Source organism: Nilaparvata lugens, chromosome 5, assembly GCF_014356525.2.
Source record: "Nilaparvata lugens isolate BPH chromosome 5, ASM1435652v1, whole genome shotgun sequence".
Taxonomy (NCBI): Eukaryota; Metazoa; Arthropoda; class Insecta; order Hemiptera; family Delphacidae; genus Nilaparvata; species Nilaparvata lugens.
The window spans coordinates 22,289,710-22,305,652 of NC_052508.1; the positions used below are offsets into that span (position 1 = coordinate 22,289,710).

Below are 15,943 nucleotides of genomic sequence, written 5' to 3' on the forward strand. Positions count from 1 at the left end.
TCTAATCGCACATTGTCTACAATCTTTATTCCCAAGTATTTTAACATTTATATTCAATTGCATCAAAAGTGAGCTTATGTCTCATTTCTTAACATTATGGAATTTCTACACACATGTTTTCTTTTAGTTTAGTACCAGATTATTTTTTCTTCAACATACATCCATCTCATTTAGCCCTTGCTGTGTTTTCTTTATTGCTTTTGAAGCATTCTTGTCTATCACACATGGACTCCAAACATCAAAACCACCCCTCCTGCACATTAATTTGAAGATTTGTTGATTTGGATTAAAAATAAGCTTTTTTAGTTAATCATAATAATAATCCATTATAAGTTTACTTTATTCTAAACAGCTCATATTGCATATTTGAGTATTTTAAGTTCACAATAGATATGATTAGTTGATGAGAATGATGATAATATGATGGTGCCAGTCACCCTTGGAGCAACCTAAATATATTTCGGGGTATGAGATTTCATCAAATGTTTGTTACTAAAACGTTGATGTAGTAATTGATTGGATTGTGTGTATTACTAGCGCAAACTGCTGGACACAAGTTTAGGATTTGCCGGAGGAGTGATGATAGCAGCATCGTATTGGTCGCTGCTGGCACCAGCCATCGAAATGGCCGAAGAGTCCAACAACTATGGACCAGAAGGCGAATACGCAGTTGTTCCGATCGCCATAGGATTCGTTCTGGGCTGTCTTTTTGTCTTCATCGCCGATCTGGTCATTTCACAGTATGGACTGCACTCGCCCAGCTTCATGCTAGCAGGTAACCTACACACATTTCAAATGTTTATTCAGATTTGCTAGATCTATTTCCTCTTCTATAGAGTGCATGCACCGTGTACGTTCTCACTAAGCACAAAATGACCACTCAATTATAAGCCATAGTAATATACCAAATTGATGAAAAAATTCCTAATGCTGTTTTTTCCTCGCCCTTCCACCGGTGGGCTGGCACAGGATCATCGAACAGCCGGCGCAGACAACTACTCTCTGGGCATGGCTGAACACTGTTCCGATTTTGTAATAGCCAGGGCACTTGGCATCCATAAAATAAGAGTTGGTGTGTTGGACCAATCGAAGTATATGAAGTCTATGAGGTAGTTTGATTGTAAATAATGGCCAGAAAATCCTCCTTATCAGATGTAGTAAAGAAAAACAATATATTTTGAAAAATTTGGAATCTTAATTTCCAATATATCATTCTATTATAATTTACTGCATCATCGATTACGGTTATACTATGGAGAAATTTTACAAATTCCCTATGAAAGATAGATCATTGAGAAGAGAAAAAAAGGTGCACTTGTAATAAATAAATTCTTAAGCCTCCAAATAGTTTTTAAAAAGTTGAAACATGAACATTTTGAAGCATTTTTCCCATCAAATCAAATTCCAAATTTCAATAATTCAAATGATGTCTTATGTAGTATGATGTATGCCATGATCTCAAGTATTTTAGATTATTTTTCAATGAAATGTATGATTAAGAATATCATTAATGCCAGTCCTTTTCAATAGCCAAAAACGTTTGTTCTAATAAATCGCAAATGTGAATTTCTAGAATTACAAGTTCTTCAACTTGAGTATCATACTCGATTGTATTAGGTAATCAATTTTATGATAATTATATGCTTCGTTGTCAATGCTCAATGCTGTTAATTTGATCTCGATCAATCTGTTCACAGAATATCATTGATATGGGATTGTAAAAACTATTTTGGAGGTCTAGATAGTGTTTTTCACTGACTTAGGCTATTCAGTAATAAGTCGCGCTAAATGTCTTATCTTTTCAGCATTGTAACCACTGTTTGGAAAGTAATTAAGATTATCTCACCTTCTCTTCTGTTCAAAATGGTTAGATTTTCATTCTAATGCATCACAGAACATTTTTCTTGTTCAGCCCTATAACATTGTTGAAATACTCTTCATTCGATGCATACCGTATCCAAAAAACGATAAACTATTAATAGAAACGAGAGATGCTACAATCAAGAATAATATTGTATATGAAGTCAATCCCTTTTTGCATTCTGTTGGCCATAAATGATAAAGTTTACTACTTTTCTCAATAGATGCGCTATTCAACCGCCAAAGATTATTTCTTATTTCCTCATCATTTCTTCAAATTTTGGAAATATTAATTTTAATATTATAGCACTCTGTAAGCCTACTTTTGTATTGTAAAATAATCTCAGTTACAATTTGATCCCACATTTTGTGCTAAGGCATTTACTCTTCTTAGAAAATTGATAAGTTCAAATCTAATTCTTTCAATGCATTATGAACTTGAACTAGTTAGACTCAATTGTCTACAAACTAGAATCATTGCAACATTTCACTAAGCTACCAATGAAATAAGCACGAATTTAACGCTGTTCAGTTTGATATTAAGTGAGATATAAACTTTCCCAATTGCTCTAATCATTATTTCAATTCCAGCTCACTGTTAAAGCTATGTCGATTAGACTAGAACGTGTCAAAAATAATAGTTTCTTAGTTGTCAAAGAAAAGTAATGAAGTAAAGCACCAATTTTATTGTGAAAAATTACTTGTCTATTTGTGACAATTTGACATTCAAATGGTTCCAGTGGTCTATTTAATTTATTTTGTCAAAGGCGAATGATCGATAAGTGTTACATGAAACGTGCTATTTTTCTTTCTCTAATTCCGTTCCAAATTGCTAAATAGATAGCTCTTTTGCTCAGAACTCTTCTACAAAATTTACTTGATTAGCAAGCGTTTATTTTCCAAGCAAATGATTAAAAAATTGACAAGTAAGCTAGTTAATTGTTCTTTAAAGTATTGTGTTCATTACAAATGCATATCACAATATAGCCAGTGAAAAAGTAAATTTATTTTGGGAATGTTATTTCACATTTTCTGTGAAATAAATCCACATGTACATGAATTATCAAACTAATGCTGTTATTATATCAGTATATCAATCCCAAAACAACTTGAAGGTTCAGTCAAAATATATTATTCATATTGTTGTTGTAAAATTGTGAATAAATAAATTAACTATGTATCAGGTCTCGAATCAAATGGTATTCACGATTCACCAAAAATCACTCAAACTATTAAAACCCTCAATACATATAGTTTTCCTACTCTTTTATATTAAATATTCTATGTTATTTTATCTTTCATTTATATTATATTTTTTTAAATCCGAAAAATCGATTAAATTCATGTAGCATGGAAACTGACTATATACTTAGTTATTCGCTTCAATATGACTGAAATGTTCACAGGTAACCTAGATTTGTATAATATTTGTTAATATAAGTGCTGTATTTTTATTGTTTAATTGTTGTGATAAAAAAACAGTGCATTTGAAATTCCGCTTGCAATACACAATTAATGATTTTTCCGCATGGATTTTTAAGTGTCTAACACATCTTAGTGCATGGTTAAACACTTTTAAGATTATCACAATGAAACCAACTCAGATTGTAAAAGGTTTGTGTAGAAAAACTTATGTCCAATAATTGCTTTGAATCAGTCTAATAAAATTCTATTTGTTTATTTTGAAAAAGATTCACACTTCTTCATTCTTCTCAATTTTATTTTTGGATGAGATCGATCTATCAGATAGATCTTAACTGGAAATAGCTAAAAACTGGAACGGAAAATCAATGATTTTGTTACACATGCAAACTAATTCAAATCAACGTATATCTCCACTTGTTGAATTTCAACACACAGTATTTAGTTTTGTTTCGACAAAAACAATTGTTCTAAACATTGAATCCTATTGTTTCGCCCATTGCATTTGTGGTAAGAGAATTCTCATTATTCACAGTAACAAGTCATTGAACTAAAATTTAGTCGGTGTTACAAGTAATGGAAAGTCTATTGGTCTTTTACTCGCTCTTAGTAATTTCTATTTTGCGTGCAAACCAACAATTTAATATGTATTATTTTATTCATGTATAATTTAGTTGCCTGCAAATGTAATATCAAAAAGTATTTTTTCTCATGTCAAATTTGCATATACTTTCTTCTCAACTATATTTTTATTGTTATATAATTTTGAGTAAGGCTCTTATTGGTGGAGAGACCGTTTTGAGTGTTTCGCCTCACCATAATAATCATATTGCCTCACTTATATCATCATATAAGTCTCACAAGGATATAGGTAACCCTTCAGGGGATCTAGACTTTAGATTTCCACATTCCACTCTGAAATATATCTTTCTGATTTGCAAAAAGTTGTCTTAATAATGATTTCAAATCTTTAGTAACCACTGATCAAAATAAGCATGTCTATGATTTTACTTACATTGTACATTTTTTCTGGAATGCACTTTACTCGCTAAACTTCTGTGTCTTCAACTTCAGTAGCCTATCTACAACATAATATTCTCATTCCGGTTCTTGCTTTAAAGATCCCAGCTCTTAGAATGACATTATTGAATGAATTTACTAGCTACAAATCAAGTTTGGCATTCTAGTTTTCTAGTAAGGCCCAATAATCCTTATATAACAATAACAATGTCTTGTTATTTCAATAAATAATTGTAGGCCTCCTTTCAAAGAACAAGCTTTGTGCACGGATACCTCATCTCAAATTCTAAAATACATACACTAGGCCCAATTAAATATGTTCTTTCGAAATATTTTTCAAGAATTTGAGCTCCAGCTTTTATATCATTGGAAGACAGAGTACGGGGAACCGATTTCGAATTTTGAATGTAATGGTTATTAACTGTCAATTTTATTGCATTGTATGTCTCTTATAGACTAAATTAGTCTTAATTATAAAATTATCCTTCATTTAGATTTTATCAGTTTGGAATTTCAGACATACATATGTCCTCACTTTTACTCATGAAAAATGTACAGGGATCCTTAGAAAGTAGTGTTTTCATTCCTTCTTTTATTCCTTGAGATTTTTATACAATCTGTTAATAAATTTTTCTAGGGTGGGTGTTTGAATGGTGAGGGGTAATAAACAGTACATGTATTCATATTCTTACTGGAGTCCGAACTTTTCCATGAAAGTCAAGTACTATTTGTTTTGAAACTGTACTATTGTTTCATAGGTTGCTAGTTGAGGTTATGGTCCTCTAATAGTATGGGAGGTTCAAATTCCCCACAGAAATCATCGCTTAATCAATAACAACATCTACAGCACTGACCAACTTATTGTACTAACAACATCTACAACACTGACTAACTTACTGTACTAACAGCAATTTAATGTTAGTGATGGCACTAGTAAACTTTGTGATACTTTTATTGCAGCTCATCCAGAATATGTCCTTAACTTCTCCATATCAGAGCAAAGTACAATATCAAGTGAGATGCAAGTATCTCATTCAAACAAAGTGATAGAAACTTCGCAGTTGAATGCTGAATTTCCCCTATCGCTTAACAATAAGGAGTCAGTTTTAGCATTAAATGGTATGTTAAATTCGGTATATTTTATCGTATAGTAACGTCTTCTATTATGTCCGTCTTTTTGTTTTATTCTCTTTCTTTCTCTTCTTCCATCATTATGCAGGATGCTACTCATTTACTGTCTTTTATTTTTTTTTCATTTGAGAATCTTTCGTTTTTCAAACTATTTTTCGGTTGAAAAGAGATCATAATATGGCTTTCTAATAAAATTCATACTAATATAGACAATATTTCAATCATGGAAACCTTAAAAAACTCAATACATTTCTAGAAATACTATCAACTTGGAACAACTTACTTCTAAATGGTGGAGTGACTAAACTGGTATAAAATCCAAGAGCTCCTAAGCAAATCTATTTGTGTAAGGGTGGCCAGTGGCCACTAATGACAGGGCAAGTGTGTCGAGCATGTGTGAACGGACATGTCTTCCAACGAAAACGACATTCACGCTAAAAGCTTCCAACCAAATACAACTTTTTGATAGCAGCTTCTAACATAGAATAAACAATTATAAAAACACTTCACTCACATGGGCTACTTTTTAACAAATTAATAAAAACAATATAGAAATCTTGAAGTATCCTTAATTTTTTAAAAACTTTAAAATAGTTCTTTTTAAAAAATGAAGGGTACTTCAAGATTTTTATATTGTTCTTATTAATAAATAACAATAACAATCAATAGATGAACCACTAGAAAATTTCAAATCATCATGATGCAAAAATAATTTAACCTCAAATAAAACAGAGAAAAAAATCGAAGATAAGAAAACCCAACCTCAAAAATTTTGTTCGAAGCTTTTCGCTGATGACACAACATACAGGACGATGATGTGTGTACACACAAGTTCATCACACTTGTCCTGTCGTCAGTGGCCACCCTAAGCTTTATATTGAAGCAATCACATGTACACCCATGTTCAAGAGCAAAAGCATCTTACCAAGAATCATGCATGCATGCAAATTTACAAAAATATTTTATACTTAGTTTTCATAGCTTCATTTTTATTATTTCTCATTAATACAACGATCATATAAATATTTCATAATCATAGTAGGCTAACATTTGCGTAACCATGAAGTATTCTTGTAGGCCTACAAGAGTAAGAAATTGGTAGAAAACATTATAGAGAATTTTGATCATAAACGGTCAAATCAGAGGCGAGGCGTCCGGTCATCTCTGGATTCGCCGATGACTGGACAGAAATTGATATGTAATGTGTATATTATTAAATTGAAAATATTTAAAATAAATACAAAAAAGGTGAAGAACCAAAAGAGAAACTTTTTTGCGAGCGCGCCAAGCTTGAATTAAGTACCTAGACTACCGCATCATCAGTTCCATCCGTTCAATGTGATTCTGAAAAACTTGCGATTCCACTAATGCTATTTAGCATTGGCTACCACCACTCTTCTGTATCATCACTCTCCCTCTCCCCGTAAACGATGGTGAAGTAAACGGTCAAAGACATCGCAATTTTCTGCGATTCCACTGTTCCGCGCCATTGTTGCAAACCGTACGATAGTTAATTTTTTTCTATTTGTTATTGATAATTATTATTATTTCTTCTATGATTGGTTTTAAAGCATCTAAATTTAAAAATCTACTCTGTGAAAATAATTAAGAACTGAAAATTTAGTGAAGTGAAGTGATTTAACCTATTTCGGACTATGTGTAACCCTATCTAAATTTGGGAGAGGAATAGCACAAGGTTACCTTATTTTTTCTCTCCCTATCATTTTTGATGATGTACTTGTATAAATCAATAAAGAATAAAGAATTTCATTTCAACTTTTCTAATTAATTTGAGGGCCAGTTTCCGAGCTTGAGATTTAGCCAAGTTCTAGACTCTTCAACTCTAGGATTTTGAATAGTAAGCTTATCTCATACTAAATGTCATCTTTCTCGATAAATAATCGTCCAAAATGATACATTATCTTTAAAGTAGGGGAGGGGGTACAGCTTTTATTCAAACTCTCAACTGAATTTTCCCTGGAGATGACTGCGCCAGTAAGTCACGCCTCGCCCCTGCGTAAAATATTAATCATTATTAAAATGTTTACGTTTATTATCTAGCCTTTTTAAATGATTATTGAAAAATCAACATTTATTATGCATTTTCAATCATTGTTGATCTTTACAAATTTTTCCAGTTCAGGAAATACAGTTATTTGTTGCAAAAAATTACTTCCTGATACCTTGATTGCTTAAATACAATCAAAATTGATCAAAGCAACCATATTCAAACACTATCAATAGTAATAGAACATCTCTCACTCTTATTCGTACCTTTTAATTGCTAGGACTTATATAAAATAGTGTGTGATCCAACTCATTACAATCAATTATCAATGACCATAACTGATGCCTCTGATGCTGCTGGCGTGGAACACTTGTAAAATCCTATTTCATATTGTTTGAAAACTTCATAAAATTTAGATCAAACTTAGTTATTTTATGTCACTTTTACCAACAAAACAGTTAATCATTTACACATTTTAAACTTTAGTTTCTCATAATGTACAGTTCAATATTCGGCTTTAATCGGCCTAATGGGGCCTACTTCATCACAGTAGGCTACTCATCATAATATAAACTCGTCTCACCCTTTTATTGTGTATTTTCCTCTTATCTAATATCAGCTCTTGTGCTTACATTATAAGATCATAGAGACACTCACTCATTCATTACAACCATAGACGAATAATGTCTGAAAGAAGATATCTTTCCTCTATGGTACGACATGTATAAATCTGTACTTGCAAATCCAGCTTACTACCACACTCCATTATGATTTCCAAACATTCTTTCAAAAATTATTTTTCTTATTCTTGATATCACAATATTTGTGTTCCAATAATTACAGTATTTGAACAACTAATCACTTCTTTATTGTAGCTTGCTATTCTAGTAAATAAAAAAATTTACCCACTATTATAGTGAGTAGTGTAGCTAATGAAACTTATGGAAAAGTAATTACTTCCATTTGCCGCTTTTATTGACAGTGCAATAAAGTTTACAGGGGTAATTATCATTAGTTGCATTCATTTTTCTTGTTATAATACTGTCATGATTATTTTTCTGTAATCAATATTCTGCTTCTTTAAAAGTTCAGTAATAATGTAGATAGGCTATATATTATTTGATTAATTTATTTGCGCATACTCATCCTTTTCTCAATATCCTTAAACAAATTGTTACATTATTAAATCAGCTTGAGTGCTTCTAATTATTCAAAGTCCTTATTAATTATTTTCTATTATTCATTATTATTCGTATGTTTGGTACTTCTCTTTTATATCTTCCATATATAAAAGATTCATCATTCCTTCATTTACAATCTTTAGCTTTTAAATAAGGGTTTCACAATAAATTCACATAATTATTATAATGATCAAATGAATGTGATTGTTGTAATAAAACAAGCGATCAACTAAAAAACACTACTGAACTCAATCGAGAATACTTAATAATTATTTATGGAATAATAACAATTAAAATCACACAAATATTTCCTATCATCTTATTTCGCTTAAAGACATTTTTGCGGTTCATACATTAAACAAATGATTTCAAATGCACTGTTCTGTCAAATCATTAAATTGTGACTATGGTGGATTATTATCATTTTTGAGTTGAAACTGGGTTTTCTTTTTTTTGATAGATCAAATAACGCAAGAAAAGAAATATGAGCTCTCATCGAATACGTATTTTGAAGATCCAAATAAGTTAGTTTCAGTGCATTCAACTATCGAAGGTGAGTGATTTTTCTCTCAACAAGAAGTTGTATACAAATTGGAATTTAATTCTATAATTTTCAAATTTACATTGTTTGAACTTCATTTCCGAATAGAAATAAAATGGCATTATGATTGATTGAAATTTGTTCTATGATTTGGGTTGTTTGGGAACTTTTCACAATCTGTGATGGTACATTGTACTCTACGCATTTGCATGCTTTTTGTTGGATGTGTTCAAGTACAATAATTGCATTAACTATATAAATTATAATACATTTTATGCTTTTTTCGCATTATTTTATACAGTTCTAGTGCAAACTTATTGATTAGCTGTCAAAAGTGAGTTTAAAAAAATCATGTTCTATAAAATATTAAAACAGGAGTACGGTATGTGTGCACCGCACTAGACAAGCAAACAACTGTAGTGGTTCTAAAGGGTGTGTGAATGTTATTAGTGTTCCTATTTCTGAGCCTAGTTGTTTGTGAAATTTTGTAAAAATAATTTAAAGCAGCATTATCATCATCAGAGAGCACTTTTCGGCTCTGATCAAAGCCAGTTGATGTCTGTTGAATGCTCTTCGTAAAAATGTTCGATGTTGATAGATGAAATTCAATATTGCATGCACTTCCAAATAAATATAATTAGATTGCACTTTTAGGGCCGTTTGCACAGTCAAAGCTTAAACTCGATTTAATCAGCTGGTGGCTTAAACTCAAAATGAAACACATAACAAACTAGACTTGATACGGATTTTATCCAGTTTAAAAAGAAATTTAGTTTAAACTGTCACTGTGCAAACGGCCCTTAATGTCAACTGCAGCTGATTATTTGAAAATGAATGATTGTTTCCTAATTACATAGGTGTAAATTTATTTGCTGTGCAATATCGTTTTATTACTTTTTTTGTATATCAGGGCACCGAGCTTCGCTCGTTATTTATTTATTGATAAACAGAACACAATTCTTTAAAATGATTGGGGAAGGACTAACAGGCACAGCCCAAAACTGTTTCTTCCCTGAATTTTGATTTATACACTATAAATATTCCAAAAAGTAGGTTATGTTCCATACACTTGAATTCAGGTCTAATTTTCAATCCAAACATTTGAAAACAGAAAAGTTCTAATTTAGATTGATTACAGATTATTTACGCGCCGCGAACACGAGCAATTCATCTTTAATCAGCTGATGCCAAGCTTTTTATATCTGTTTCTGTACAAATATAGATATAATCAAATAGATTGGTGGAAAGTGAATTGGTCGTGTTCGCGGCGCGTAAATCTGTACGCACCTTAAGGAAGCAGATCCCAAAAATAATAACGTGCTTTGAAGAATATTATCATTTTCATTACAAGAGAAAAGCTTTCCAAAAGTAGTTATATTCCATACACTTGAATTCAGGTCCAATTTTCAGTTCAAACATTTAAAACAGAAAAGTTCTAATTTAGATTGTTTACAAACCAAATTGAACAACAAAATAACACTCACTATTTTCTTGAAACTGTAAAATAAATTATTAACTTTGAAAATTATTATACACCCTTATTTAGAGTGATATACTATGTCATGTCAACAAATCAGATTATTTTTATCAAGTCGATTAAAATTTCGAAATAATATTTCTCGCTGATTGATTACACAGCTGGAAATATCTGTTTCCCTCCCACACATGCATCTTCTGTTTCGAAAGACGACGAAATTATCATCTGTTTTTCCAAGGATGAATAATTGTTATCCTTTTCATGTCCTTCAGCGAGTTTTCCCAGGGATGAGACCTAGTGCAATCGAATTTTTATATCATAAACCTTTGTTCCAAATTTCCTGAAAATCGTTAAAGCCGTTTTCGAGATCCGTTGGACATAAATAACCAGATATCAAAATATAAACAGATATACAGAAATTGCTCGCTTAATTTAATATAATAGGATTATTTTTTTGTATTTGTATTTTGTAGCAATAAAATAGACTGCAATAGGCCCAGCTGTTAACTATTTTGTTAGATAGTTCTCAATTGACGACGATGTCATTCAACGGTTCAAGCCTTTCAAAAAGCGCCGAAAATTGCAACAAACGCAGGGTTTATTTATTACATATCAGTCCAATTTTTTCCACTTGCTACATGAGATGAAAGACGACTAGCAATCTATTTTTATAGAGAAAGAACATTCCAGTAGTAGCAGACATCAATAATTACTTTGCAAAGGCAATCCTAAATTCATAAATACGGTATATATTTGATTATCAATCAATATTGGTTATTGTATGCATCCAATACTATGCTTTAAAATGATATCCCAGAAATTAAAACTTTACAACTCGCATTGTTTTACAAGCATGAAGTCTTAAAATAGATTACTGAAATTCATTACTTAATTGCTCCTCAGTTCAAATTACAAATAGTAATGGAGTAATTCGAATAATGGTGGTGATGACATGCATAAAAAAAGCTGGATTAGAAAAGTGTGCAGGGCGAGTGGATGAATGAGTGATTGGTCGCAAAAGTTTCATTTTCTGTTTTTCCTCCACTTTTTAATAAATAAATTACTATATTGAATCACACACAATACAACTGTAAAATTTCTGTATTATCAAATTTTTCCAAACGAAAAGTATTAGCAAGTACGAATATTCATTATTCTCAACTCTGATGTATTTTTCCAGGGCTCAATATATATTTTCAATTAACGAACTTCTATTTTTCTTTTGAAAGACACGAATGTTTCGGCTATGATACCATTTTAAAGTGCTAAAGTGATATCGTAGTAAGAGCATAATATAGTTTTTTTTTTAAAGAAAACCGAAAGTGTATCCATTATTTTATTCATTCTAAAAATGTTGCTTATAAATTTAGACTAATTTCAAATATAAATGAATGTATCGTATGTATAGTATTAAGTAACTTATTAGAATTCAGAACTTACAGTATTACTATTGAATGGTACTGTTAGAAGTTAAAGTTTAAGATTATTTTTAGTTCTAGTTCAGTTTATTCTTCGCCACAGTCTATTCACTAGAGAATTGTCAAATTAGTGCTTCACCCATGCTGTCCTGTCGTGGGGTGATCAAATATGATCAACTGATCAAATAGCTCAAACACCAAAGGGCTATTTTTAAATGCTGAAAATTATGTTCTTCAACATATTCCGAAGTAACGTTTTTGCAATAGTGCTTAAATTCATTGAGCACTATTGCTTAATGAATTTAAGCAATTATGCCTAAATTCATAAGCAATTTCTTAATGAATTTAGCAATTCATTAATACTTTTAAATTTATGGATTCAAGGCAAGGTGGGAGAAAATTAAAGTAAGTTCTTGTCAGAGGCCCTGAAATTGATCAGGTGCGACCTGAAAACGTTGACACCAGATCTTAGCCAGCCAGGTCACACTATATTGCTATTACTGAAGGATGTCTATTATTCATTGCTTCTCGATATTATTAGCGGGTAATTTATCATTATCAATGAGTTGTATTGTTGTGTGCATAATTTATTGTATTGCCTGTTTTGTAAAATATGAATGAATATTATTCTATTTGCATTATTCATGATTTATTATTATTTATTGATACATCTCATTGAAATCTTAGTGTGTATTTTCACCTAAGCTTTTCCTTATCTATGTTTTCCTAACCCAAGCTTTCCCCAACCTAAGCTTTTCTTAGACCCAGCTTCCCCTAACCTAAGCTTCTCCTAACTTAAGCTTTTTCCAATCCAAACTTTTCCTAACCCAAGCTTTCCTCAGACCCAGCTTCCCCTAACCTAAGCTTTTTCTAACCTAAGCTCTTTCCTAACCTATGCTTTTCCTAATCTTAGCTTTTCCTAATCTAAGCTTTTCCTAACCTAAGCTTTTTCCAATCCAAACTTTTCCTAACCCAAGCTTTCCTCAGACCCAGCTTCCCCTAACCTAAGCTTTTTCTAACCTAAGCTCTTTCCTAACCTATGCTTTTCCTAATCTTAGCTTTTCCTAATCTAAGCTTTTCCTAACCTAAGCTTTTTCCCAACCTAAGCTTTTCGTAAGTTGAGCTCTTTCTAATGCAAGTTTTCCTAACTCATCTTTCCCTGACCTAAGCTTTTCTCAGACCCAGCTCCCCCTAACTCTTTCCCAACCTGAGCTTTTCCTAACCTCAGCTTTTCCTAATCTAAGCTTTTCCCAACCTAAGCTTTTTTTCCTAATATAAGCTTTTCCTAGATTCAAGATTCAAGATTCATTTATTGTCAGAACACTTTAACAAAAATGCAAGGCAAAGTCAACAATTAAATAAAAAATTCTAAAATATAACAATAAAGATTAATAGTCATCACAGTCACATTGTAATATATACAAAAAAAGACAAAGATAAGCAAATTCTATATAATATAATAAACATTTTTAAAACAGTTATATCACAGTTAAGAAAATACACAGATATCATCATAACCATATGGACAGCAGTCAATTAGAATCTTTTTAACAGAAAACTTAAAACTATTAATATCACATTCTTTAATATTAGCAGGCAGTTTATTAAATAACCTCTTTCCAAATTCAACAAAACTTTTTAAAGTTAAATGGTAATTGCACTGTGATAATCTAAGTGCTTCTGCTTGTCTTGTAAAATGATTGTGAATATTATTATTTATGGGTAAGATGGAAAGATTTTTTCTGGTATAAATCGACATTCAAACACATACAAAGCAACAGTCATAATATTAAGTTTTTTAAACAGAGTCGACAATGTGCTCTACTATCTACTTTACAAATGATCCTTATGGCCCTTTTTTGTACAACAAGAAGTTTCTTCATATTGGTATCCCTCCCCCATGCCAAAATTCCATACAACAGGTATGACTGAATGTAAGCATAATATACAGCTACCAACACACCAATGCTAACAATATTTCTTAATCTACATAACATAAAAATGCCTCTAGATATTTTCTTACCCAATGAAAAAATATGATTTTCCCATTTCTTATTACTTTGCAATGTAATGCCAAGAAATTTGACATAACTAATATCTGTCTTACAACCGAAGTCAAAATCTACCAACTGGGTCTTATCTTTATTGTGGCAAAGAAAGTTAGCAGCTGTCCAGTCCTCAATAGTTGCATTAATCTGCCCCAATACATTCAAATTTGTAAAAATCTTTTCACACTTAATCTGGACTGCCAGATCATCAGCAAACATAAAAGCCTTAATATCTCCATTACTTATAGCAGCTGGCAAGTCATTAGTATAAATAATGAAGAGTATAGGTCCAAGTGTGGAACCCTGGGGTAACTGTCTGTCTTGAAAAAAAAAAAAAATGTGAAGAGAACCCTTATAAAAAGAAGCCTGAAATCTATCACTTAAATAGGAAATCATAAGCTTAATATACACATCATCAAACCCATAAAACTGGAGTTTTTTTATCAAAATCTCATGAGATATGGTGTCGAAAGTCTTTGACATGTCATAAAAACTACTAGAAACTTTGTTATTACCATCCAGCCAGTTAATACAGTTTTTCATGAATTCAGATATAGCAACATGAGTACCTCTTTTAGATCTATATCCAAATTGACTATTTGTGAACAGTGAATTACTTTCAAAATAGCTTATGATTTGCTTATAGAGTACCATCTCAAATATCTTTGAAATTATAGGAAAATGGAAACAGGCCTATAATTGTTGTAATCCAGAGATGAACCCTTTTTCAAAAAGGAATAACTTTAATTAATTCAGACATTTAGAAATTCACCATCCTTAATACAAATATTAAAAAGGTAACACAACACCTCACATACAAATGGTGCAGCCAATTTCATAAAACATGAATTTAAATAGTAAACATCAAGACACGCACTATTACTGAGAGATAATATAGAATTATACACCTGTTCAACAGTAATACATGAAAAAGAGAAAGAATTTAATACAGGATTATCTTGTTTGTGAATGTCAAGATAATAAGAAATATCATTTACAGAGGTAGGTACTCTTTGAACACTATTACCAACACTTTCAATAAAGAAATTATTAAAACCACCTGCCGTCAGGCAATCATTTTGTTTACTGTCTTCAAATCGTTTTGTTCAAATACCTTTTACAATAGACCACAATTCTTGGGGTTTTTTTTAGCTGTCAGCACACGTACAATTGTAATTGAATTTGGCTTCCCTCACAGTCTTCTGAATATGTTTCTTAATAAATTATACTTATCCTTGTAATGAACCAAACCTGATTGTCTGAATAACTCATACATAAGCAAACAGTCATCCTTTAATTGTCTAATATCATCATTATACCATTTACAGGTAGGAGCAGCTTTTTTCTTGCACATGACATTCTTAACAGGAAAGCATAACTCAACAGCAGTTAAAAATTTTCTATTGAAAAACATAAATTTATCCTCCAAAGAATCAATAGAATAGATCTCAATCAATTAATCATACTAATCAGCGATTCGAATAAAGGAATATTTGAATACGTCAATGGCCTAATAATTTTCCTAGAACTCTGAAACTGTAATTAGAATATTATAAGTTACTTTAGAATCCAGATCCACCATAGCATGGAAAATGATGGCAAATGATCCGAGACTACCATCGGTTCAACTTTTACAGAAATAATTCTATCCCGAGGAATAGATGAAGCTATATTATCTATGCATGAACCAATTCATGTCCAACATAGGCAGGTCTCGTTACTTCATTGACTATCAAATTAAGATTAAAGCTATGTAATAAATTATTCAATATCACAGTATGACTAGATTGAGACAATATGTTTACATATTACCTAAACTAAGATTTCCCTAAGGCCC

At 31.3% G+C, this 15,943-nt stretch overlaps 1 protein-coding gene across 1 annotated transcript in view; it reads left to right on the top strand.

Annotated features, from left to right (window-relative positions):
* LOC111048931 (zinc transporter ZIP11) overlaps positions 1 to 15,943 on the top strand; it is a 122,200-nt gene that overhangs the window by 988 nt on the left and 105,269 nt on the right. Inside the window, exon 2 of the mRNA XM_039427949.1 lies at positions 538 to 775. Within this exon, the coding sequence (XP_039283883.1) occupies positions 538 to 775 (238 nt within the window). The remainder of the gene's footprint in view (positions 1 to 537; positions 776 to 15,943) is intronic.